Source organism: Protopterus annectens, chromosome 5.part0 (assembly GCF_019279795.1).
Source record: "Protopterus annectens isolate FY-2018-M chromosome 5.part0, PAN1.0, whole genome shotgun sequence".
NCBI lineage: Eukaryota > Metazoa > Chordata > Ceratodontiformes > Protopteridae > Protopterus > Protopterus annectens.
Genome location: NC_056735.1, coordinates 380,084,627 through 380,112,241, shown reverse-complemented (window position 1 = coordinate 380,112,241; position 27,615 = coordinate 380,084,627). Strand labels below are relative to the sequence as shown.

Sequence of the window (27,615 nt, the reverse complement as noted above, 5' to 3'; positions counted from 1 at the left end):
TATGCCAATTTTGTGAAACAAGTGCTAGTTTTCCCCCTAAGGGAGCTGCCAAAAGGTAAGTGCTTGGCATTTGAAGGGGGAAGTCATTGGGACTGTTTCCAGTAAGGTTGTGACTTGTCTTCTCCTCCTTTTGGGGTTGAAGCACCCCACTATCGTGGTTTGTAAGAGCCTTGAGGCTGAGATCTGCCTCTTGGGCGTCTGTATCTGCCTCTCTGTGGTCTGTCTGACACTGGAAAGACCAATTTTTAGAAGGCCAATTTCTGCTAAATCGAGGTGGCTGTACCTGTAAGAAATCCTTCACTGTTTGCATAGATTTTGCCTTATCCTCCATTTTCTTTAATATCTCTTCTGCCTTAACACCAAACAAGATATCATGTTGTAAAGGAGCATCCAATAATTTTGCCTTAACATGATCAAGTAAACCTTGTTCTTTTAACCAAGCATGCCTTCAAATCACAGACCCTGTAACTGTGGCTCTACAGGAAGCCTCTAATGAATCAAAACCACACTGCAAAGTATGTTTTCCCACTTGTTCAGCGGCATGCAATAAATCCTACATTTCCTTATAGTCAGGACCTTCTGAGCTTGTAAGCATTTTCTGTTTTAACAGAGACATTAAATATTGTTGGTATTTAAGCATGTGGAACTGGCAATTTAAAGCCCTTACTGCTAAAGCTGCAGAAGTGTAAACTTTCTTCCCCCATCCATCTAGTACTCTAGAATCCCTATCAGAGGGAACTGGATTTTTATCAGTGGAAGCCTTTATCCCTTTGGGACCCTGGGAAATAGTTTCTGGGTCAGCAGCAGGGTTTTTATAAAGAAATTTGTGAGAGTCAGGGACTCTGTAGTACCTATCTGGCTTGACTGGTGCTGGGGGCAAATAATCAGGGGTTAAACTGGATTCAGAGAACACATCATCCACAACATCTAACACAGGCGGAATAGCAAGGGGCCTGTGCTGAGGCAATAAAAGAAAATCTCTGAGCCTTTTCTTGGTTTCTGAATAATCCTGGCTCCACAATGGAAATGCTCCCTCATGGTATGTAAAGTTTCCCCAAAAGAGTAATCCTCAGGAGGAGAGGCTGAAGGATTGATTCATCAGCATCAGAGTCCTCATAGGGGGGTAAAGAGTATCCCTGGTCTGAAGAGGAATCAGAAGAAATGGAAACCTGGTCAGAGGAATCATAGTCTGTATCCTGCCTAGGCCTTTTATCAGGGGGGGTGGGAACCCCTGATCAGAGTAATTAGGTCTTCAGCCATTTTGAGCATCTGTTTTTTAGGCATGGAGGCCTGTCCAGGTGAATGCTGTACTTGTTTCTTTGTCTTTAATGGAGTTTTAGACTTGGTTGTTGTTTTGATGGTATGCTGTGAAGGTCTGAAAACACCCTCAGAAGCCGATGCCTGCTCAGCGGCTCCGGACCCATCTGAGGGGTTAATTTCCGTTGGCTCAATACCTTGAGTTTCCAGAGGCCTAGAACTCTCCACATGGGAGTCGGAGGCGGCCTGTGGCTCTGAGGTAGCGGGTGCCAGGGGCTGCGAAAGCGCCTCACTGAGAACCGGCGACTGGCCTAGAAGAGGCTTCATCGTCGGTTTTGGACCTCGGATGCCTGTCCTTATCTTTGTCTTTGCGTTTTTTGTGTATTCCAGTCGTCGGTTGTTCCAACAGCATGGTATAATTGAACCTTCGGCCAAAATAATGGCGAGCAAAATCAAACCAACGTTTAATAGTGTGCTTGTTAAATCTAGCACAAAACCGACAGCTAGTGAAGTTGTGGTCTGGGCCTAGGCATGGAATACAGTAAGAATGAAAATCCTTATGAGGTATTTGCTTCCCACTGAGGCAAGAAAAAGTTTCCCTAACGGGGTACTTAACTTTATTGAAGACTTCGGTTCTGAAATTCGAATTCGAAAATCTCAGGAGTCGGCCGACCTGCACTTGCGAACTGCTTTTGCTTCGGGCACTGCGTGGCAAGAAAGACTGAAGAAAATGGCGTCGGCTGCATCTTATATACTCCTGGCGCACTGACGTCAGGGAAGAAGCGACAGCAACCGACGCCAGACCAAGACTTTGGAAATCTGGCCGACTGCAGGACTGCCTGACGGCAGGATAACCCAAGTGTAATGACTGCAGCAGTGAAACATCATGACTGAGCTCTATGAATGTGCGTTCCAGACAGGTATGTCCCAAGCCTTCAGCAGCATTCCACCCTCACCTAGGATGATACCACAATATAAACAAAAAAATGACTGTCTTCAACAACTGGCTTAGTTTCTGGTGTGATTCTAAGGGGATCCAGTTCCTGTCAGCCTGAGATGACATGGGTGATAGACCATGATGCTTTGCCAGAGATGGTCTTCACCTGTCACCTCTAGGCTTTCGGCTAAAGTTACTTGCCTCCCCCGCAGTGCCTTTTTTTAGGAAAGGTCTCAAAAACAAAATTTCCGACATGAAAACATCAATCACAAACAAATTAAAGGTTATGTTGCTAAATGCTAGGAATTTAAAGCAGAAACTGTACTCTGTTATTACTCCTCTCCCTGGAGGATGTTAACATCTGTGTAGTCACCAAAACTTGGTTCTGGCCCACAGACAGTACCCCAGCCTTGCAAGGCTACAATGCCTTCCACACTTTCAGTCTGCAAAATGAAAGTGTCAGAACCAAAGGAAGAGGGGTATCTACCTTTATCAAAGAAAAATACACTTCTAGACTGGTTAGACAGGAAAACTCCATGGAGTTACTCCAAGTTCAATTAACTGTGGGTAAGACCTCCCTTCAAGTCATCTTTAGCTATAAGGCCCCTTCAATGAACCACAATACCCAAGCTGCTTATTTGGACCTACCTGAATCAAACTGCAACCAATCATGGGCAATTTTAACTATTCCTCCATTGACCAAGAAACTTACACGAGTACAAACATGCTTACACAAAGGTCCCTGGGCTTTGTCAACACTAATGCCCTGGAATAAATAGTATCCAACCTCACAAGGGGCTCAAATATTCTCAACCTGGTCCTCACCAACATGAGTGGCCACTGCACCACCACAAGTTTAGGACCTTCACTAGTTAAATCTGATCACAAATCAGTCACATTTGAAGTAGCTATAACACCTGAACCCCTCTTAGGCGAAATCAGGCTAAAATCTTTCACCAAAGCTAATTATACCCTCCATATATAATGGATGGCATAAATAATTTCAAGCTTCTGTTCCCACAGATGGCATTGACAACTATACTAAGGTATACACAAATGCCCTGTACAAACACTTATACAAATGTTGACACAGCTACACCTGACAGGATAAAAATAAGATCCTCAAGAAAAAAACAAGCCTCCCTGGTAGACATCTAGCATTAATAATTTAAACAACAACAGGAAGAAGTTGCTGTCTAAGAATACAAAAAATAGAGGTCCCAGCACTGGAAGAACACCCATCTCTGCTTGAACACACTAATAAGACAACCTGTAAAATTCTCTAAGGGCAACTTTGAAATATTTTAGCAAACATCGCCAAGGATAACCATAAGGCATTCTTCAGATATCTCCGTAATCAAAAAGGTAGGACCCAGACATGTGCTGAACTAGCTGTGGATGGCATCACCCACACTGATCCCGCAAAAATGACTAACCTATTAGCCGACAGGTTTGGTAAATTTTCACCCCCCCCCCCACCATGTATTCCACAAAGCATTCCCTCTACATCTCCTCCACCAATCATCTCCAAAGAACAAGTCATTAATGCTCTCTCCAAGGCCAAAAACACAGCCTCTGTAGGACCGGATGGCATCCCAGGTTGTACTTTAAATGGTCTAAAACATGAGTTAGCAACTCCATTAGGTATTCCCTTCAACCACAGAATGAGTACTGTTTTTTTCCCCTGCTGAATAGAAAACAGCAACCATCATCCCCTTCATAAAGGGGGTACCAGCAATAGACCCTTGGAACTACAGACCCATAAGCTTAACCAGACTTTTCTGTAAGGCCATGGAAACAAATCATCATGGACCTTAAATATATGGATTTAGATGATCTCCAAACCCTTGATTTGACACAGTTTGGTTTTGTCAAAGGCAGGCCATGCCTGTTAACCCTGGTGGACTTCTTCGAAGACATCACCTGAGCCACCAGAGCCACAGACGAAGGTAAATCTGTACATACAGCCTGCCTTGACTTAGCAAAGGGTTTCGACACAATCACACATTCGGGCATCACTGATAAACTCTCCCAGTTGAATATCAACCTTTATGTCATCAGGTGGGTTGCTAACTGACTCACCGAACGATCAAACTCAGTCAAGCTGGGGATTTTACCTCAACCAGCAGACCTGGCACCAGTGGGGTTCCACAGGGATTAGTGCTGGGTCCCCTACTGTTTGGAATATACTTCTCAGAAGTTCAGGCCAAAACAGAGGAGCTGTGACTAAGCTTGCTGATGACTGCATATCTGATGCAATCAATTAATCCCCAAATGATGTCACTATACTTCAAGAGGAACTTACTCAAACCAATGATTAGTGCCAAAGACATGGACTCAAACTTGTTGCTAAAAATGCATCATCATCTCTTCTGGTAAAAACGATATCCCTGTAGACTATCATATAAATAATAATACCCTAAGTAGAAACTCTGTAGTGAGAGACTTGTGAATGCAAGTTGACTGTAGCCTGAACGTTGCCCACCATGTGTCTACTATGGTAAGGAAGGCAATCTATGTCAGACACATCATTAGCAAAGGCATTGCCTCAAAGTGAAAGAGGTCATAACACCCCTGTACGTGACTCTCATCAGGCCAGTAATGGAGTACAATGCTCCCTTTGGTATGTACCTTACCAGGCACCTGCAGCAACTTGACAGACCTCAGAGATTTCTAACCAAGAATATTCAGTTTCCAGCATGTCAGACTGAAGTCACTGTCACTGTACAGACTGCTTAGAGGAGACTTGTGCATGGCCTACAGAACGAATCTTTGATCCAAACCCAGTGGAAATGCTCCACATCCGCAAGTCAAATGGGACAAGGGTAACCCATTCCAGGGACCGTAACCTGGCCTGCAACATAAATAGGACATGCTGGAGAGACAGATATGCCTCTCAGAGGTTGCACTCCTCTAAACAGGCTACCAATTCACATCAAACAAATCCTATGACCCTGTTTAAGTGTAGCCTGGATGACTGGATGGAAAACTGTAAATTCCTGTTGGGGATTTCACCTATGACTCTCCAAGATAAGAGGAGTCGTTGCTAACTGAGACATCGAGTTTAGGCAAGATCCTTTATATTGGGCTTCTCTACTACTACACTGGGTGCACTACACATGGCTAGGCTTATAAAGACCTTTGGGTCAATAGCCCAGTAACCACCTATGAAGTTGAATATGAGCAAAGGATCCAGGCAGGGGTGTCATCTTTCCCCTTTATTTGCTTTATATTTAAAGCCACTCGCAAAGAAAATAAAGGACTCAGAAATTCAAGGCTATAAGTTGGCTTTACATGCAGATGTTATTATTTTGTATCTGATAAAACCAAAAAGGGACATCTCAGTGTTGTGTAACATCTTGAGACAGTTTCAGTGCTTTTCGGGATACAAAATTAAAGAAGATAAAACAAGGGCTATATCTGTAAACTACGTACCCACACATATATTGGTTCAACAATACCCATATTTATGGGGACATGATAAAATAAAGTATTTAGGGGTACGGACTAAAAAGGATTCTGTTATGGCAGCTAAGGATATGTAGGAAGAGACTAAACCAAAGATAACACCAAACTGTGGAAATGGAAGCTCTTGCTTATGGATATAGACAGCAAGAAGCAAGCAGTGAAAATGTTTTAAGTCCCTTTAGTTTTATAAACTGGTCATGTATATTTTTATTAACCAGAGGAAAAGCTGTGGGCAATAATAAAGAATTGAAGGAATTTATCTGTGAGGGGAAGATGGTAAGAGTTAAGTGAGATAAGCTGATCCTTCCAACAGAAAAAGGTGGTTTAGGATTACCTAGTTAGAAGGGATATTTTAGAGCTTCACAGTTAAGGCTCATATACATAAAACAAGTAGAACGCTATAACTCAATGTGGAAAGCGATGATGATGAAACAGGTGGGAAATTCAAGAAAGAAGGAGAGAGTGGGATTAAAGATGCAGATCCTTAAATAGAATAACATCCATACAGAATATTATATTCATAAAGTAGCAGAAAGTATTCTTAAGAACTAAACCAACACGAGAATGCAGAAAGGAGATTTTGCCAACAGGGACGACTGCAATTAGAGGTACAGAGGATAGGCAGGAAGGAACTGGAATTTACTGGACAGAACTTGCAAAGGAATCAGGGTACTGGGAGCAAATAACTAGATAAGGAAAGTTAATAGAATGTGAAGAGACCAAGAAGATACTTGGACTGCAGGCTAGAGACTGCCTTCTCTATGAGGGATTGATAGAATATAGGCAAAAAGAAAGGGACAGGGGAATCCTAAGTGAAAGACCTGCTCTGGTGGAGTTTTTAGTTGAATACAGAAGCTGCTGTTAAAAAAGATAACTGGTAGGGCATATAAAATATTGCACAATAACTATATAAATCAATCAGAGAGGTTAGAAAAGATAGGGAAGAAAGACTAGGTAAGCAATTCACAAGGAAACAATGGGAGAACATATGTATAGCTCCCAAGTATACAACAAAGTCTAGAAGTTTCCGAATTTTTGGTTGAATGTGTTTGTATAGGTATTTTTACACCTCAAGCAGACTCCAAATAATTTTTCTCAGGTAGATGACAAATGTTTGCGGTATGATGGGAAAGAAATAGGTAAATTGGAACAGATCTATGTAAGAAGATTGAACTTTCAGAAAGTTGAACTTCATATGGTTGAGACCAAATGATCAACTTTCTGAAAAGATGAACAAGACAAAAAGTACAGTTTTGTACCTACCATAAATGTAGATGTTCAAGTGTTCACACTGCTGCAGTCATTACACTTGGGTTATCCTGCCGTCAGGTGGTCCCCGTAGTCGGCCAGAGTTCCAAAGTCTTGGTCTGGCGTCGGTTGCTGTCGCTTCTTCCCTGACGTCAGAGCGCCAGGGGTATAAAATATGCATCCGATGCCATTTTCTTCTGTTTTTCTTGCCCAGATGTCAGGTGCCCCCAGGTAGGTAGGCAATACATACTGCTAATAAAGCATATAAATAAAAATAAAAACAATACCTTCAGATACAAGCAAATACACCACAAAGGTTGTATAGAATAGACAGGTATAGATAAGCCCAGCTAGGACAGAGGGGATGGAGGGAGGGTAACCTGGACTGCAGCAGTGTGAACACTCAAACATCTACATTTATGGTAGGTACAAAACTGTACTATGTTCATCGTGTTACACTCCTGCGGTCATTACACTTGGGTAGAATTCCAAAGCTAAGGTTGGGTGGCTGGCCTATAAAGAATTAGGATTGGCTATGAGGCCCTGCAGAACTGCAGTGGCAAATCCTGCTCTGGATTTAGAGTAAAGAGGCAAGTGGTAATGCTTGGTAAAGGTGTGCACTGAACTCCAAGTTGCCGGCTCCAAAATTTCCTTTGTTGGTACTCCTCTGAGAAAGGCTGTTGAAGTGGCTGTTGTTCTGGTAGAATGTGGCCTAATATTATTAGGGATTGATTTTCCATGCTGTGTGTAGCAGTAACGAATACAGTGTCCTATCCATTTGGAGATAGTTTGCTTTGAGATAGCCTTGCCCTGTGATCCTGCAGTATATGCCACAAACAGTTGCTCAGTTTTCCTGAAAGCTTTTGTTTTGTCCAAGTAGAAGCGTAGCTGCCTGTGTATGTCCAAAGAGTGCAGAAGTTTCTCCCCTTTATTCTGGGGGTTTGGATAAAACGTTGGCAAATGGATGGTTTGGTTAAGAGCCACACTAGATACACCTTTGGCATGAAGGTAGGGTTTGTCCTTAAAGAAACTCTGTCCTGATGAAAAATTATAAAAGGTTCCACTGCCATTAATGCCTGTAGCTCTGAGACTCTTCGTGCTGAAGTTAATGCCAGGAGCAGAGCTGTTTTCCATGATAAAAATTTTAGTTCGGCTGTATTGGCTGGCTCAAACGGTGGCAGGGTCAGTTTTTTCAAAACAAAATTGAGGTCCCAAGTTGGTGTTGGTGCCTTCCGGGGTGGTCTTATGTTTTTAGCTCCTCTGAGGTACTGCTTTAGCAAGGGATGAGAGAATAAAGGAGGATCCGTGTTGTAATGTGCTGAAATGGCAGAGGCGTGGATCTTAATTGATGAAAAGGATAGGCCTTTGTCCAGCATCTCAGTTAAGTATTGTAAATCTGAGGAATGTTTGGGACAAGAGGGTCAAGGCTTTGAGCCTGGTTCCAGGCGCAGAATCTCTTCCATTTTTCTGAGAACGATTTCCTGGTGCTAGGCCTCCTGGCCTCCAAAATGACATCCATAACTGCTTTAGAGAGAGGTGTTGCCTGTCTGACTAATGGATCTGTCATGCAGCCAGGTTTAGTGTTTTGAGCTGACCATGCAGGATCTGATTGTTTTGTTGAGTCAGAAGGTGTGAAATTTGAGGCAGAATCCATGCTGGGCCTTGAGCGAAGTTATTTAAGATTGGGTACCAGTGCTGGCGTGGCCAGTCTGGAGCAATCAGGATCATCTGTGGTTTTTCTTGTCTGGCTTTTAGGAGTACCTTTGAAAGGAGAGGCAGTGGTGGGAAGGCATAAACCTTTAGGTTTTTCCAGCTGAACGAGAAAGTATCCACTTTCCATGCTTGTGTGTGGTAAGTCCTTGTGCAGAATTTCTGTAGTTGGCAATTCAGTGGGAAGGTAAAAAGATCTATGTCTGGGCATCCCCATTTGTGTGTTACCATGCTGAAGACTTGTGGATTCAACTTCCATTCGTGAGAGTCCATGATATTTCTGCTTAGACAGTCTGCCAGAATATTTTTCCTTCCTGGCAGGTATTGTGCTTGCAGATGAACTTGATAAGTTAGAGCTGTGTTCCACAAGGTCATGGCTTGCCTGCATAGGGGATAAGAATGAGTGCCCCCTTGCTTGTTTATGTACCACATTACTGTGATGTTGTCTGTCCTTAATAGTAATTGTCCTGGATGCAGAAGGTCCTTGAAAGCTGTTAGGGCATTCTGAACAGCCAACATCTCTTTTTGATTGATGAAGATGCATTTGGTCTGTGGTCCACTTGCCCTGAATACATTTTCCTACCATGTGTGCTCCCCAGGCATAATCCGAAGCATCTGTTGTTAGAATCTGCCTGGCTGTGGGTAGAGTGAAAGGCTGTCCCTTGTTGAGGTGACATGCCTGTGCCCACCATCGAAACTCCTGTTGTAGACAGGGAATTATTGGAATTACTGCTTCTAAGCTGTGAGAGTGTTGAGTCCAAACACTTTTTAGGTACCGTTGTAATTTCCTCATATGCAGTCTGGCATATGGAATTAGTAGTATGCAGGATGCCATGAATCCCAGGGCCAGCAGAATTTTTCTTGCAGGGAGAATGGACTTCTTTGCCAGTAATTGAAAATATTGAGTCAGTTGTCTTTGTCTGGCGTGAGGTAAGCCATCTGGGCCGTTGTATTTAAGCTGGCACCCAGGAATGTTATCTGGTGTGAGGGGACTAGTTTTGACTTCTTTTCATTTACTGTGTACCCTAGAAAAATTAGCATCCTTTTTACAAACGCCAGATGCTTTAGAAGAATGTCTTTTGTCTCTGCTTGAATGAGGCAGTCGTCCAGGTATGGATATATTTGAATTCCTTTTTGTCTGCAAAATGCAATTACTGGTGCCAGGCACTTTGTAAAGACCCTGGGAGCAGTAGATAAGCCAAAGGGCAGTGCAGAGAATTGGTAGTGCATTGTACCAGCTTTGAATCTGTGGTATCTTCTGCAATTTTGTCTGATTGGGACATGCAGGTATGCCTCTGAGGTCCAGAGTAACAAGCCAAGCCTTCTTGCCCAGCATGGGAAGAAGCTGCTGTAGTGTCAACATTTTGAATTTCAGAACATCCAGGTAAGTATTTAGAGTTGAAAGGTCTAGAATGGGTCTCCAGGCTTTGTCCTTTCTGGGGACCAGGAAGTCATGAGTAAAATCCTTGTCTTTGTTCTTGCTGTGGTACATTTTGAATAGCTCTCATGTCCATGAGGGCTGAAATTTGTTTTTGAGCCTCTGCCCATTGATTTTGTGGCAGGGTTGGCATTCCTTTTAGCCTTGGTAAAGTGTGAAAGTGGAACCTGTAACCGTGAGACACAATATTCAGAACCCATTTGTCTTGGGTGATTGTTTGCCAATTTTGAGAAAAAAGTGCTAGTTTTCCCCCTAAGGGGGCTGCCAAAAGGGAAGTGCTTGGCGTACACAGGGGGGAAGTCATTGGGACTGCTTCCTGTAAGGCTGAGACTTGTCCTCACCTCCTTTTGGGGTTGAGGTGCCCCACTGTCATTGTCTGTTAGAGCCTTGGGGTTGAGATATGCCTCTTGGGCATCTGTATCTGCCTCTCTGTGGCCTGTCTGACACTGGAAAGGACCAATTCTTTGTAGGCCAATTTCTGCTAAATCGAGGTGGCTGTACCTGTAAGAAATCTTTGACTGTTTGCCTAGATTTAGCTTTATCCTCCATTTTCTTTAACACCTCTTCTGCCTTAACACCAAACAGGGTATCATGATGTAAAGGAGCATCCAATAATTTTGCCTTAACATGATCAGGTAAACTCTGTTCTTTTAACCAAGCATGTCTTCAAATCACAGAACCTGTAACTGCGGCTCTACAAGAGGCCTCTAAAGAATCAAAACCACACTGCAGAGTACGTTTTCCCACCTGTTCAACTGCATGCAATAAATCCTACATTTCCTTATAGTCGGGGGCTTATGAGCTTGCAAGCATTTTCTGTTTTAACTGAGCCATTAAATATTGTTGGTACTTAAGCATGTGAAACTGGCAATTTACAGCCCTAACTGCTAAAGTTGCAGAGGTGTAAACTTTCTTCCCCCATCTATCCAATGCTCTGGAATCTCTGTCAGAGGGGACTGGATTTTTTGCAATGGAAGCCTTAACCCCTTTGGGACCCTGGGAAATAGTTTCTGGGTCAGCAGAAGAGTTTTTATAAAGAAACTTGTGAGAGCCAGGGACTCTGTAATACCTATCTGGCTTGGCTGGCGCAGGGGGTAAAGAATCAGGGGATAAACTGGATTCAGAGAACACATCATCCACAATGCCTAACACAGGCGGGATAGCTAGGGGCCTGTGCTGAGACAATAAAAGGAAGTCCCTGAGCCTTTTCTTGGATTCTGAGTACTCCTGACTTTCCCAATGGAAATGCTCCCTCATGGTATGTAAGGTTTCCCCAAAAGAATAATCCTCAGGAGGAGAGGCTGAAGGGATGGATTCTTCAGCATCAGAGTCCTCATAGGGGGGTAGAGAGTACCCCTGGTCTGAAGAGGAATCAGAGGAGATGGAAACTTGATCAGAAGAATCATAGTCTGTATCCTGCCTAGGCCTTTTCTCAGGAGGGGGATGGGAACCCCTGATTAGAGTAATGAGGTCTTCGGCCATTTTAAGCATCTGTTTCTTAGGCATGGAGGATTGTCCAGGAGAATGCTGTACTTGCTTCTTTGTCTTTAATGGTGTCTTTGTCTTGGCTGTTGCTTTAATGGTAAGCTGCGAAGGTCTGAAGACACCCTCAGAAGCTGATGCCTGCTCAGCGGCTCTGGACCCATCTGAAGGGTTAGTTTCAGTAGGCCCAATACCTTGAGTTTCCAGAGGCCTAGTTGCCTCCACATGGAAGTTGGAGTAGGCCTGTGGCTCTGAGGTAGCAGGTGTCAGGGGCTGCGAAAGCGCCTCACTGAGAACCGGCAACTGGCCTAGAAGAGGCTTCGTCGTCGGTTTTGGACCTCGGATGCCTGTCCTTATCCTTGTCTTTGCGTTTTTTCACAATTGCGGTCGTCGGTTGATCCGACGGCATAGTGTAGTTGAATCTGAGGCTAAAGTAGTGCAAAGCAAAATCAAAACTTCATTTAATAGTGCGTTTGTTAAATCTAGCACAAAACCGACAACTAGTGACGTCGTGATCAGGGCCTAGGCATGGAATACAGTAAGAGTGGAAGTCCTTATGAGGTATTTGTTCCCACAAGAAATACAATTATTAACTTTTTCTGACATCGGTCTGAGGCAAGAAAAAAGTTCCCCCAACGGGGTACTTAGCTTTATTGAAAACTTCGGATCTGAAATTCGACTTTGAAAATCTCAGGAATCGGCCGACCGGCACTTGCGAACTGCTTTTGCTTCGGGCACCGCGCGGCAAGAAAGACTGAAGAAAATGGCGTCGGATGCATCTTTTATACCCCTGGCGCTCTGACGTCAGGGAAGAAGCGACAGCAACCGATGCCGGACCAAGACTTTGGAACTCTGGCCAACTACAGGACGGCTTGACGGCAGGATAACCCAAGTGTAATGACTGCAGCAGTGTAACACGATGAACATCAGCAAAAATCTATGTTTTTGCTGGAGGCCAAGCCCCCTGCATCCCCCATGCCCTCCTACAACCCCTGCACATTACATATATACCAACTCCCATATCACATTACAGTGAGGAAACAGGTAAATTCCCCAATCCCCACTGTACGACGATCTCCATACAAAAGCTTTGACGTTTTGGAAAGTCAATCATATTGTCTCGACCTTATGAAGTATAACTTTCTGAAACTTCAGTCTTCTAAAGGGGACCAAATTGGGACATGTTTTTGGATCATAATGAGTTGGCAGACTTCAACATTTCCCTACAGAATACTCTTGTCAGAAATGCTGGGTGAGCAAATGTCTGTAACTAAGGAAATGCTTTTGAGCTAGGATACAGGATCTGAATTGCCAAAACATAGTAAGGCCTTGTTAAGTTTAATTCTGGTGTCTGCAAAAAAACAGCAATTACTAGAAAAATGGAAATCAATGTCTAAACCAGCTGTACTTGACATGTTGAACATTGTAACAGAGATAAAAAGCTGAAAGTGAGATCTTTAGAAAAGGGTAGTTGCAAATTACATAGAAAAAATGGAAATTGTGGGAAGAGCACATGCAGAAAGTACAGTTGTGTACACTTACCATAAGTGTAGATGTTCGAGTGTATTCACTGTTGCAGTCATCACATTTGGGTTATCCCTGCCAGGGTAGCCCTTGGCCAGCCCGAATACCAGAGGCTTAGTATTTCTGCATCGGTTGTTCTCACTTCAGGACTGACGTCAGGCTGTCAGTAGTATAAAGTAAGGCAGCTGACACCATTACATCAGTTTTTCTTGCCCTAACCGGTCAAGAGCCCCCCAAGTAGGAGCCAGGTTCTGGTGGAAGAACCCCACCAGTAGAAAGTAAATACCAATATGTCCCTTGTAATGAAAGAGAAGAAAAAAAAAAGAAAAAAGGGGGATGGAGGGAAGGAAACTAGGACTGCAACAGTGAATACACTCTTAACATCTACATTTATGGTAAGTGTACACAACTGTACTATGTTCTTCGTGTTTCACTGTTGCAGTCATCACATCTGGATTGATTCCCAAAGCTGAGGAAATGGATGAAGGCAGTCAAGGAAACTATGGGCTCACTAGGGTGCCCTGCAAGACTGCAAAGGCAAACCCTGTCCTGGATTTGGAGAAGAGAGGCAGGTGGTAATGTTTGGTAAAAGTATGAACAGATGTCCAGGTGGCAGCCTCCAGGATGTCCCTGGTGGGGACTCCTCTGAGGAAAGCTGCAGAGGTGGAGGCTGCCCTGGTGAAATGAGTTCTGACCCCCTTGGGGGGAGGCTTTCCATGTTGTTTGTAGCAGAAATGGATGCAGTGTGCTATCCATTTGGAAATGGTTTGTTTGGAGATGGCTTTGCCCTCTGTTCCAGTAGCAAAGCTAGCCAGCAATTGATCAGACTTTCTGAAGGATTTAGTCCTGTCTAGATAGAATCTGAGCTGTCTGTGTACATCTAGAAAGTGCAGGACCCTTTTCCCCCTTGTTCTGGGGATTAGGAAAAAAGGTGGGCAAATGAATGGATTGGTTGAGAGCCACACTGGACATTACCTTGGGCATGAAGGATGGGTTAGTCCAGAGGGATACCCTATCAGCATGGAAGATGATGAAGGGTTCCACAGCCATGAGTGCTTGCAGCTCGGACACTCTTCTGGCTGAAATGATGGCCAAAAGGAAAGCCATCTTCCAGGAGAGAAATTTTAGCTCTGCAGAAGAAGCTGGTTCAAAGGGGGGCAGGGTGAGTTTCTCCAACACAAAGTTAGGGTCCCAAGCTGAGGTTGGTGCTCTTTTGGGTGGTCTCAAGTTGTTAGCCCCTCTTAGGAACTGTTTGATTAAAGGGTGTGAGAAAAGGGGCTGCTAAGTGGGAAAATGAGCAGAGATAGCAGATGCATGAATTTTAATAGAGGAAAAAGACAGGCCACTGTGTAGCAGGTCTGCTAAGTAATCCAGGATTAGAAGGAGGGAGGGCTGTGCCGTGCTGGCTCCCTTAGCCTGAATCCAGGTGCTGAACCTTTTCCATTTGTCAGCATAAGACTTTCTAGTGCTAGGGCGTCAAGACTCATGTATAACATCTAGGACCTGTTTACTGAGGTTGGCAGAATGATTAGGGGTTAAGGAATAAGCCAAGCTGCCAAACTGAGTGTCTGCAATTGGGGATACATGAATTCCCCTTCCCTTTGGGTCAGGAGGTTTGGAATCTGAGGAAGATGCCATGGTGGCAGAGGGGACATGCTGCACAGCAAGGGGTACCAGTGCTGGCAAGGCCAGTCTGGAGCTATAAGAATTGTCCTTGTTTTTTCCTCCTTTATCTTGAGCAGCATCCTGGGGATTAGAGGTAGTAGAGGAAAGGCATAGACCAATAGATTGACCTACAGGAAGGACAGGGCATCCACTTTCCAAGTCATGCAGTGATGCTCCCTGGTGCACAATTTGCTGAGCTGATGGTTGGTGTGGAAGGCAAAGAGGTTCAGGGTGCCCCATGTTGAGTTATTAGGGTGAAGGCTTTTCTGTTGAGCTGCCACTCGTGTGGGTCCAGAAGATTTCTGCTTAATTGGTCTGCCAGAGAGTTGAGAAAACCTGGTAGGAATTGTGCTAGCAGGTGGAGTTGCATGGCACAGGCTGTGTGCCAAATGGTCATGGCCAGCCTGCATAGAGGGTAGGAGTGAGTCCCTCCCTGCTTGTTGATATATCACAACACAGTGGTGTTGTCTGTTTTGATCAAGAGAGCTCCTGAGGAGAGAAGGGGCTTGAAATCTATCAAGGCATGCTGGACAGCCATCATCTCTTTCTGGCTGATGTGCAGATGAATTTGCTGTGAGCTTCAGTGGCCCTGTATGCACCTGCTGTCCAAGTGTGCACCCCAGCCATACTCTGATGCATCTGTGGTGAGGGTCTGGGTGGCGGGGGGTGGTGAGAAAGGTAGTCTCTCATTGTGGGAGCATGCTGTTGCCCACCAAAGAAAATCTTTTTTGAGGGAAGGAATTATAGGTATAAGAGTCTCCAGGTCTTGAGAGTGTTGACACCAAAGGCTTTTTAGGTACCATTGAAGTTTCCTCATATGCAGTCTGGCATATGGAATGAGTAGTATGCAAGATGCCATGAACCCCCAAGCTTGCAGGATTTTCCTTGCAGATAGCTGGGGTCTAGTGGCTAGTTGAGAGAAGTAGGCCGTCAGGAAAATTTGCTTTTCTGGTCTAAGGAATGCCATCTGGGATGCTGTGTTCAAGCTTGCTCCCAGGAATACAATCCTTTGGGTGGGCACCTATTTGGATTTCTTTTCATTGATAGTGTACCCTAGGGAGGTTAGTAGGGACTTTACAAAGGTCAGGTGCTTGAGCAGCTTTTTCTGGCTGTCTGCCTGCATTAGGCAGTCGTAAGTATGGGTAAATATGGATATTCCTTTGTCTGCAAAAGGCAACGGCCAGAGCCAGACATTTTGTGAAGACTCTGGGAGCAGTAGATAAGCCAAAGAGAAGAGCAGAGAACTGAAAGTGCTGAGATCCTGCCCTGAAACTGAGATATTTCCTGCATGATTCCCTGACAGGAATGTGGAGGAAGGCCTCTTTTAGATCCAGGGTGGCTAGCCAAGCATCCTTGGAGAGCATGGGTAGCAGCTGCTGGAGGGTGAGCATTTTGAATTTTGGGATCACCAGGAAGGTGTTTAGAATGGGTAGATCAAGGATGGGGCGCCAGGTGCCCTCTTTCCTAGGTACCACAAAAAGTCTGGAGTAGAAACTTTGGCCTTTCTGTTCTGCAAGAACGTGCTCTACTGCCCTCATAGAGAGCAGGGAAAGGACTTGCTTTTACACCTCTGCCCAGTGGTTCGGAGGTAGATCTGGGAACCCTTTTGGGGTTGGAAGCATGTGGAAAGAAAATTTGTATCTCTGGGTCACCATGTTGAGAACCCAGCGGTCATTGGTAATGGTGGCCCAGGTGCTTGCGTGAAAGGATAGTTTTCCTCTTAGGGGTAAGTGAAGGTGGGCGGGGGGGTGGAGGTGAGTCATTGTGAGTTCTTACCATAAGGAGGTGGCTTAGAACTCCCTGGTTTTGAAGTGGATGTAGTCCACTGCTTCGATCTCTGCATTTCCTGTGGCTGCTGTCTGGGGGGGTCTGGTTCCCTGGGGTCTGGGCTGAGCTGGCTTAGAGGAAGCAGGAAAGGACCAGTGCTTGGTGGAACAATGTCTGCAGAACCTGGGTGGTTGGACTTGTAAAAAGTCCTTAACTGCCTGCAAAGATTTTGCTTTTTCTTCCATCTTTTTTAAGACCTCTTCTGCCTTGGTGCCAAATAAGTTGTCTTTGTGCAAGGGGGCATCCAACAATTTAAATTTGACATGGTCTGGCAAGCAAAGTTCCTTAAGCCATGCATGCCTTCTAATGACAGATCTAGTGACTGCTGCCCCGCAAGAAGCTTCTAGGGAGTCAAAACCACAGTGCAGGGTGTGTTTAGTTAAAACTAATAAATTATCTTTAAATATAGCAAGACTACAGTGTGGTTGCAGAACATTTCTTTAAAATTCAAAAAAGAAATGTGATTAACTGCTTACTTCAAATATTAGGAAATGAAACATTTAATGACCACCACATAAGTCATAAGACTCTCACCTTATAGTACATTTAAAGTCACAAAGCAAATGCACATATCCTACACACACATTCATTCAAAAATGGCAAAAGACGGTCTGTTCTTCAGTACAAATGGATGAAACTCTACTGTAGTGACCAAGGTTTGAATGGTGGTCCTAATGTGTCAAAGCATCTGGTTTAAAGGGACTGTGTGGCTGATAGTTAACTCACCCATCCTGGGATGGTGTTTGTTGGGTATGGGCTCATCCCTGGGGCACTATCAGGTGAAGGCCAGATAAGATGACTAACAAGCACAGGACCCCAAGGGTGATACCCTGCAAAGATGCACCCATCTCTCCAGTGAGGGTGAAGGATAAAGGCCTGGAAGCATGCTGCTCTGCAACAACAAAACATCAGATGTGTGCTTCTCCTGCCAACCAGCAAGAGGAAGGGGGAGATAAAAGTGTCAGGAACACAAAAGTTAACGACACAAGCATACTGAAAATCTCTACCAGGCTCTTATCTTTTTCTTATACTGCAGAGTCTGATACACAGTCGTACAAAGAGATGTAAAAGTTTCTTTTTTTTTTTTTTTTTTTTTGTATATCTTCTTTCAAAAGGAGAGGAGCTCTTCTTAATGACATACTAGTATTACTCTCTGCAGCTAACACCTAACTCCTCCACCATTCCTTGCCCTGGCTCTCATTACCCCACAGCACTTCTACTATTACGTAAAAATTATGAATTGTAAAACCTACACTTCTCTCATAACTGTCACTACATCTATTAACTGCTACTGTACTGCTTTTGTTATAAATAATGTTATATTCTGTTTTTGATATGTATAGCTTTACTGCCTTCTGTGTTCTCTCTTTTTTTTCCTTCTCTGTGAATTATTTCAGCCCGACAGTACCTGCAAATGGTTAGTTGTGATCAATGTACTACCCCGCTAATCAAATGTAAAACAAAAAATAAATAAATACAAACAATGCAGTTATACAAGGCTGCTTGGAATATGCCACAGCACTCTCAAACAGCAAAGGTAACTAAGTCTCTGCTAAGAAAATCAAAGCTTAGAAGTATAGGTATAGAGCATATATAGGATATCAAAATCATTAAGTAAAATTATGTTTTTAACCCAGACGAACTGATACAGTCAAGACAACAAATGTATTAACAATTACTCAGTCCGGTGTGACTGTTGAATATATTTGTTACATGATCCTGCAGCAGAAATAAATAATGCTGAATAAGAAATCATAACCAAATAAAACAAGTCAATTGAAACTAGAATACTTCCAACTAATTTAAAGGGATCAGTTTAATAAACCAAAATGTAGGCAGAAACAACTATACAAGGATTTCAACATTTGATAATATACTGCTGCACAATCTGAATTTAAAAAAAATCCATCCAGTTTACCCTTCTGCAAATCTCTGCCTAAAAATGATGTTCTGCAAAGTACTAACAAATTATGTTTTACTCACATAAGGAATACATACCATTTTTTAAATTTGGGATACAATTTGGTATCATGTTTATCACAAGCCTCCTTGAGAGTTTTATGGAAGTGGACCACATCTTCTTCATTCAAGTAGGACGGAGTCAGATCAGTTCCACCACCAAACCACCACTGCTTATTACCTGTGGAAAGCAGTTTATGTTAAGAGTGTTTAAACAGAATTTAGGCTAAACAGTGGATTTGGAAATTAGCAAATTCATACACACAATGTTAGTTTTATTAGAAAAGTTTCATTTCATAGCCACAGTAGAAAATATGAACTACATCAAGAGTTTTAGGCAGTATTACGAGAGAAAAAAAAAAAAAAAAAAGGAGAAATCTGCCCTTGATTCCTACCAGAAATCATTGAATGAGCTCCTCTTACAACCTCTCAAAACTAATTCCTATGTCAGTGAATCTAATGTGCAAAATTCCCATTTATTCCTCTCTTGTTGCTTTCAGCCTTTTTTCTCAAAAATGCTGGATAAAGCCAAAGAATCAGGGACAAAGTTCCCAAATCAAAGACATTTTGTAAATTTCATATATATATATATATATATATATATATATATATATATATATATATATATATATATATGTTCGTACTAGGCTAACTGCCCTTGCAAGCCATTTTAAGCCTAGCCAATTATCCCTTGTGACTTAGGCCACCCTTGCTTAGAAAGTTAAGAAAATGCCAGGCTTTTATGAATATGCATGTCTTGAACAAGAAAAATAAATCAAGAGCTCAGCAAGCAACAATGCCCAAAAGAGCATGTATTACTGGGAAACAAGTGTCTGCCCAGGGGTGCTGTGAGGTCCACTGCTGTAGGCGGTGAGGGGCTTCACCATCCCTGGAAGGTCTATTATTTCCATGCATCACCCCCCTCTGGAGGGCATCATTGCACTTCAAAGTACGATATGTGTGTTGTTGTTTGTCTTTCGGCTTTTCCCGGTAAGGGGTCGCCACAGCAGAACTCCGGTCCGCTAATGATTGGCAGCAGATTTTTACAAAACGCCGAGTTGCCAGCTCGAGGCCCAACCTTCAATGAAGTTCGCCCATTTACACACGCTTGTCTTTCGAACCCTACCCAACCGCGGGGAGGACATGCACACTCCACAGAGAAGGCACTCCCAAGCCAAGCTGAGAATCGAATGGGAGAACCTCTTGCTGTGAGGTAACAATGCTACCGCCGTACCACCGCTGCATAAAGTAAGATGTGTAAGTACTTAAAATGTCCACACACACACACACACACACACACACACACAAAAATATGCCCTACGTCCACACACACACACAGTCTCACTCGAGCACAAATGCACACACACTCAACTTTCTTATGAGGGCTGTGAAGAGGGTGTCTTGTCATGGTACATTCTACCCATTATAACTGTTATACTGAAGGAATGGGCTTACCAATCTCCGCCTCTCAAGCTGCAGTTTCATATGCTGGTCTAACACTGTTGATCTCAATAAGCAAAGGTTCTGTCTCACAGCCTTAATGCAATCACACATCTCACCTCTACTCTCTACTCACTAGTACACGTGAATATTCTTTGGTCTTTTTCCTGATATTTTTGGATAATTTTTCAAATCCTTCCCAGTCTCTCCTATCACTAGCACAAGTTAAATAACAAGCAGCTCACTTGTTCTGTTTTTGTTCACCATTATATTAACATTTTTTGGTGCTTTTCTTCCTGGCACTCTGCAGAAAATGTGCCACAAACCAGCTGGACAGCCCAGATAACAAATCATCTATAGATAAGTAAATAAATAAATGTGAATTTTCTCTAGACTACTCCTGGTGTTTTTGCATAACTTCTGAAATACTCTTCTACCCTACTTACTCACCAGTATATGGTTTTACAGCATATTTATTCACCACTGCAAATAGGCAGCTGTACATGAAAAGTACAGTTGTGTACCTACCATAAATGTAGATGTTCGAGTGTATTCACTGTTGTAGTCATTACAATTGGGTTACCCTGCTGGCAGGCTACCTTCAGTCGGCCCGAGTTCCGAAGTCTAGGTCGGGTGTTGGTTGCTGTCGCATCCTCCCTGACGTCAGTGTGCCAGGGGTATAAAAGATGCAGCAGACGCCATTTTCTTCAGTTTTTCTTGCCTCAGATGGCAGGTGCCCCTAAAATGGGAGGCTAAATTATGCCAATAAGCATGCATGCACAAAAAACAACTTTTTCTTCATCTACAAGCAAATACACCATATAGGTTGTATAGAATAGAGAAGTACAGATAAGTCCCAGCAAAGGAAAAGGGGGATGGTGGGAGGGTAACCTGGACTGCAACAGTGAATACACTCGAACATCTACATTTATGGTAGGTACACAGCTGTACTATGTTCATCGTGTTTCACTGTTGCAATAATTACAATTGGGTTGAATCCCAAAGCTAAGGTTGGGAGGCTGGTGCTAAATAGGATTAGGAGAGGCTATCAGGCCCTGCAGAACTGCAGTGGCAAAGCCTACCCTGGATTTAGAGTAGAGAGGTAAGTGATAGTGCTTTGTAAAAGAATACACTGAACTCCAAGTTGCAGCCTCTAAGATGTCTTTGGTTGGTACTCCTCTGAGGAAGGCTGCTGAAGTGGCTGCTGCTCTGGGTGAATGTGGCCTAATGACCTTAGGCACTGATTTGCCATGTTGTGAATAGCAGAAACGAATGCAGTGGCCTATCCACTTTGAAATAGTCTGCTTTGAGATAGGCTTTCCTTGTGATCCTGCAGCATGTGCCACTAGAAGTTGTTCATGTGATCCTGCAGCCTGTGCCACTAGAAGTTGTTCAGTCTTTCTGAAAGCTTTGGTTCTGTCCAAGTAGAAGCGTAGCTGCCTGTGAATGTCCAAAGAATGCAGAATTCTCTCACCCTTATTCTGTGGGTTTGGATAAAAGGTAGGCAAATGAATTGTTTGGTTAAGGGCCACACTGGACACTACCTTAGGTATAAATGTAGGGTTTGTCCTCAGAGAAACCCTGTCAGGATGGAAAATGATAAAAGGTTCCACAGCCATGAGTGCCTGTCACTCTGAGACTCGTCTAGCAGAGGTTATTGCTAGGAGCAGAGCTGTTTTCCAGGATAAGAATTTTATATCAGCTGCAGAGGCTGGCTCAAACGGAGGCAGTGTGAGTTTTTCCAAGACATAGTTGAGGTCCCATGCAGGTATTGGTGCTCTCCTTGGAGGTCTTATATTTTGGCCCCTCTGAGGTACTGCCTTAGTAATGGATGAGAAAAAATAGGTGGTTCTGTATTGTAATGAGCTGAAATGGCAGAGGCATGAATTTTAATTGATGAAAAGGAAAGGCCTTTACAAAGCATCTCAGTTAAGTATTGCAAAATCTGAGGAATATTTGGAACAATTGTGTCAAAACCTTGTGCCTGGTTCCAAGCACAGAATCTTTTCCATTTTTCTGCATAAGATTTTCTGGTGCTAGACCTCCTGGCCTCCAAAATAACATCCATCACTGCTTTAGAGAGAGGTGTGTCTTGAATGGCTACATTATCCGCCATGCTGTCAGGTTTAAGGTTCTGAGTTGGCTGTGCAGTATCTGACTGTCTTGTTGGGTCAATAAGTGAGGAATTTGAGGCAATGTCCAAGCTGGGCATTGAGACAAGCTCTTTAGGATTGGGTACCAGTGCTGGCGGGGCCAGTCTGGGGCAATCAGTATCATTTTTGGTTTCTCTTGTCTGACCTTGAGGAGTACCTTGGGGAGGAGAGGCAGATGAGGAAAGGCATATACTGTTAGGTTTTTCCAGCTGAAAGATAGAGCATCCACTTTCCATGCTTGCTTGTGAAGTCCTTGTGCAGAATCTCTGTAGTTGGTAGTTGTGAGGGGAGGCAAATAGGTCTATGTCTGGGCATCCCCAGTTCCTTGTTATCATGCTGAAGACTTGTGGATCCAATTTCCACTCGTGGGGATCCATTAGGTTTCTACTTAGTTCGTCTGCCAGAGTATTTGTCCTTTCTGGCAGGAATTGTGCTTGCAGATGTACTTGGTAAGTCAATGCCGTGTCCCACATGTTCATGGCTAGCCTGCAGAGGGGGTAGGAATGTGTGCCTCCCTGCTTATGTACCACATGACTGTAGTACTGTCTGTCTTTATCAGTAGTTGTCCTGGATGAAGTAGATCCTTGAAGGCTGTCAGGGCATTCTGAACAGCTAGCATCTCTTTTTGATTGATATGTAGATGCATTTGACTTGCAGACCATGTGCCCTGAATACATCTTCCTGCCATATGGCCCCCCAGGCATAATCTGATGCATCTGTTGTCAATGTCTGACTGGCTGTGGGAAAGGTGAATGGTTGTCCCATGCTGTGGTGACAGGCTTTTATCCACCATTGAAACTCCTGTTGCAGGCAGGGAATGAGGGTAATTATTGTTTCCAGGCTGTGGCAATGTTGAGTCCAAACACTTTTTAAATATCATTGAAGTTTCCTTATATGCAGTCTTGCATATGGAATTAGCAGAATGCAGGATGCCATGAAGCCCAAAGCCTGCAGAATTTTTCTTGCAGATAACTGGGTCTTTGTTGCCAACATTTTGAAATAAGTAGTCAGTTGCCTGTGTTTGTCTGGCGTGAGATAAGCCATCTGGGCAGTTGTATTTAAGCTTGCACCCAGGAATATTATCTCTTGAGAGGGTACGAGTTCTGATTTCTTTTTGTTTACTGTGTACCCAAGACCTGTTAGTAATCTTTTTACAAACGCCAGATGCTGTAGTAGAATGTCCTTGTTCTCTGCTTGAATAAGGCAGTCATCCAAGTAAGGATATATTTGTATTCCTCTTTGTCTGCAAAATGCAATTACTGGTGCCAGGCATTTTGTGAAGACCCTGGGCACAGTAGATAAGCCAAAGGGCAGTGCAGAGAATTTTTAGTACATTGAGCCAGCTATAAATCTGAGGTATCTTCTGCATGATTGTCTGATTGGGACATGCAGGTATGCCTCTTTAAGGTCTAAGTCACAAGCCAAGCCTTCTTGCCCAGCATGGGCAGAAGCTGCTGCAGAGTTAACGTTTTGAATTTTGGAATATCCAGGAATGTGTTTAGGATAGACAGGTCCAGTATTGGTCTCCAGGCTTTGTCCTTTCTGGGCACCAAGAATAGCCTTGAGTAGAATCCTAGTCCCTGTTCTTGCTGTGGTGCTAGCTGAATGGCTCATGTCCATGAGGGATGAAACTTGGTTTTGTGCCTCTGCCCATTGATTGTGTGGCAGGTCTGGCATACCGTTTGGCCTTGGCAGGGTGTGAAAGTGGAACCTCTAGCCTTGTGATATGATATTTAAGACCCATTTGTCCTGGGTGATCATGTGCCAATTTTGTGAAAAAAGTGTTAGTTTTCCCCCCAAAGGGGCTGCCAGAAGATAAGTGCTTGGTGCTGGCAGGGGAAAGTCATTGAGACCGTTTCCTGTATGGCTGTGATTTCTCCTCTCCGCTTTTGGATGTAGAAGCACCCCATTGTTTAGGCCTGTATGAGCCTTGGGGCTGTGATCTGCCTCTGGGGCGTTTGTATCTGCCTCTTTGTGGCCTGTCTGACACTGGAATGGACCAATTCTTTGTAGGCCAGTTTCTGGTAAATCTGGGAGGCTGTACCTACAAGAAATCCTTGACTGTTTGCATAGATTTAGCTTTGTCCTCCATTTTCTTCAACACCTCTTCTGCTTTAACACCAATCAAGGTATCATGCTGTAATGGAGCATCTAATAGTTTTGCTTTAACATGATCAGGCAGATTCTGTTCTTTTAACCAAGCATGCCTCCTAATGACAGAACCTGTAACAGCGGCCCTGCAGAAGGCCTCTAGAGAATCAAAATCACATTGCAAAGTATGCTTTCCCACTTGTTCAGCTGCATGCAATAAATCCTGCATTTCTTTGTTTTCTGCACATTCTGAATTTGTCAACATTTTCTGTTTAAGCAGTGACATAAGATATTGCTGATATTTAAGCATATGAAACTGGTAATTTAAAGCTCTTACAGCCAAGGTAGCGGAAGTATAAATCTATTTCCCCCATCTGTCCAGGGCCCTTGAATCCCTATCAGAGGGGATGGGGTTTTTTTGCAGTGGAAGCCTTGACCACTTTGGGACCCTGAGAGATACTTTCTGGGTCAGCAGCAGGGTTCTTATAAAGCTGGTGGTAAAGAGTCAGGAGACAGACCGGTCTCTGAAAATACATTATTTACAATGTCTAAAATAGGAGGGATAGCAAGGGGCCTGTGCTGAGGTAATAAAAGGAAGTCTCTGAGCCTTTTCCTGGATTCTGAGTAATCTTGGCATTCCCAGTGGAAATTCTCCCTCACAGTATGCAGGGTCTCCCCAAAAGAATAATCCTCAGGATGAGAGGCTGAAGGGATAGATTCTTCAGCATCAGAATCTTCATAGGGAGGAAGAGAATATTCCTGTTCAGAAGAGGAATCAGAGGAAATGCAAACCTGATCTGATGCTACATATTCTATCTCTTGCCTATGCCTCATCAGGAGGGGGATGGGAATCCCTGATCAAAGTAATTAGGTCTTCGGCCATTTTAAGCATCTGTTTTTTAGGCATGGTGGCCTGTCCAGGAGAATGCTGTACTTGTTTCTTTGTCTTTAGAGCTGCTTTAGTCTTTGCCTTTGAAGCTGAAGTAGGTTTCACATATAATTGTGTAGGCTTGAAAACACCCTCAGAAGCCGAAGCCTGCTCAGCGGCTCCAGACCCATCTGAGGGAATAATTTCCGAGTGTCCAACAACTTGAGTTTCCAGCGGCCTAGTCAGCTCCACGTGGGAGTCGGAAGCGGCCTGTGGCTCTGAGGTAGCGGGCATCAGGGGATGCGAAAGCGCCTCACTGAGAACCGGCGATAGGCCTAGCGGAAGCCTTGTCGTCGGTTTTGGACATCGGATGCCTGTCCTTTTCTTTGCGTTTTTTATAAACACTGGTAGTCTGCTGTTCCGACGGCATTACATAATTGAATCTTCTGCCACAGTAATGAAATGCAAAATCGTACCGACGCTTAATAGTGCGTTGGTTAAATCTAGCACAAAACCGACAACTAGCAACGTTGTGGTCAGGGCCTAGGCAAGGAATACAGTAAGAATGAAAATCCTTATGAGGTGTTTGCTTCCCACAAGAAATACAATTATTAACTTTTTCTGACATCGGTCTGGAGCAAGAAAAAAAGTTTCCCCAACAGGGTACTTGGCTTTAATGAAGACTTTGGATCTGAAATTCGAATTGGAAAATCTCAGGAGTTGGCCAACCGGCACTTGCAAACTGCTTTTGCTTTGAGCACCACGCGGCAAGAAAGACTGAAGAAAATGGTGTTGGCTGCATCTTTTATACCCCTGGCGCACTGACGTCAGGGAGGAAGCAACAGCAACCGACGCCAGACCTAGACTTTGGAACTCGGGCCGACTGCAGGTAGCCTGCCAGCAGGATAACCCAGTTGCAATGACTGCAACACTGAAACACGATGAACATCCTAACAACCATGCAGTACAGTTATCCTTATACCAGCAGTATGTGAATTTGTACAAATACACTCAACCTGTACTCTCTGCGTCTTGCCCAACAAAAACAGGGAGGACTACCTTCGCCCAAGTGGCAAAGGAATTAGTCTCTAGTACGACCCACTTCTGGAAGACCATCACCAAGTGAAGCCACTGAATCTGGAGCTCAAGGAGAGGTCAAATGACCTCTCATAGTATAGTCAGTAGCTCACTCTTTTCCCTGGGAATGTGAACTTCAGAGAAAAGGATGCTCTTGTTTGCATCCTTATACCAGATAGGCATCACCCCCTCTGCACAAGAAAATACAACCTTGTACCTCTGTTTAGTACCTTACACACCAAGGATAACTGAAACTTCAATAGAGATGAATAACTGAAGATTCTGATCACTAGTGTAGCAGAGGAGCAAACTTTCATATTACATTAAAAGGTACTTCTTGTTTGGTAGCTGGGTGAAAAAATCGATGTGGTCTCTGAAGCCTATGCTGGAATGAAAATGTATCACAAGGATTCCCATTAAGAATACGTTACATTCAACCAGGGCACTTGTAAAGGGCATCTGCATATTGAAGGAAACAGGAGCAGTGCAAGGGACACTGATTCCAAAATAGCATCTATGACAACTGCTGCATAGGGGATGAGTCAGAGTCTATCTGCCTTCCTCAAACACACAACTAGGAACTTCTTCTGGCACAAAGAAATAAGAGTACAAGTCCAGTCTATGCCCGACTTCTCCAGCTTAAAAGTGCCCCCAAATGAACAGTGAAGTTGTGGGAGAATGAAGACACTTCATTAAAGTTATGGGTAATGACCCAATATTCATTAATAAAACTGGCAGCAATATTAAGATGTTACTGGAGAATAGGGTCTATGTCATGCAGAATAAGGGTACCAGGCCCTGTGGAAGCTGCAATCAGTGCAACCATATTACAAAGGATGAGGAAATAACTTTGCAAAATAGGCTGAACAGTAGGGTTATTTTTCAAAAAGGCAATTGTTGTACTACAACTATAGTCTACTTGGCAGTATGTGAAGGATATGGGGCATTCTATATCAGAAAGACCGAGCGGGCATTAAAGAGATATGAGCATACATATATTAAAAATAAAAAAGAAACAAATGTGCTGTTTAAGCATTCCATCAATTGCGAGAGGTTCACCAAATTCACTTTTGGGATTGTAGAAAAATTATCCACCAATCCAAGCGAGGGGCCTGGAAAAATTTCTTATGTGAAAGAGAGCTCCAGTGGCAGCTTAAATCAGCTGCCACATTCCCACCAGAACTGAATGACTCCATATCTGTAACATCTATACTTGAGGAGAAAGCAGACCAATTGTAAAATAAAAAGAAAGTAAATAAGAAACAAAGAAAAAAAGATACAAGTGTTTACAGACAAAGGAGCATATTGGTATTTATGCATTAGTAATTTTTTAGATTCTTATTTTCATTTTTTACGTATTATATTTGAATGTTTTTTAATAAGTTTTTATACTACTTTGCTTAAGGTTTCATTGTGCACTTTGAGACATTGAATAATGAAAACGGGGTTCCCACTGGTTAACAAGGGGCAA

At 43.5% G+C, this 27,615-nt stretch overlaps 1 protein-coding gene across 1 annotated transcript in view; it reads right to left on the bottom strand.

The window, feature by feature from the left end:
- Positions 1 to 27,615, bottom strand: part of CPOX (coproporphyrinogen oxidase) — a 342,309-nt gene that overhangs the window by 180,007 nt on the left and 134,687 nt on the right. The window contains exon 4 of the mRNA XM_044072354.1: positions 18,555 to 18,696. Coding sequence (XP_043928289.1) covers positions 18,555 to 18,696 — 142 coding nt within the window. The remainder of the gene's footprint in view (positions 1 to 18,554; positions 18,697 to 27,615) is intronic.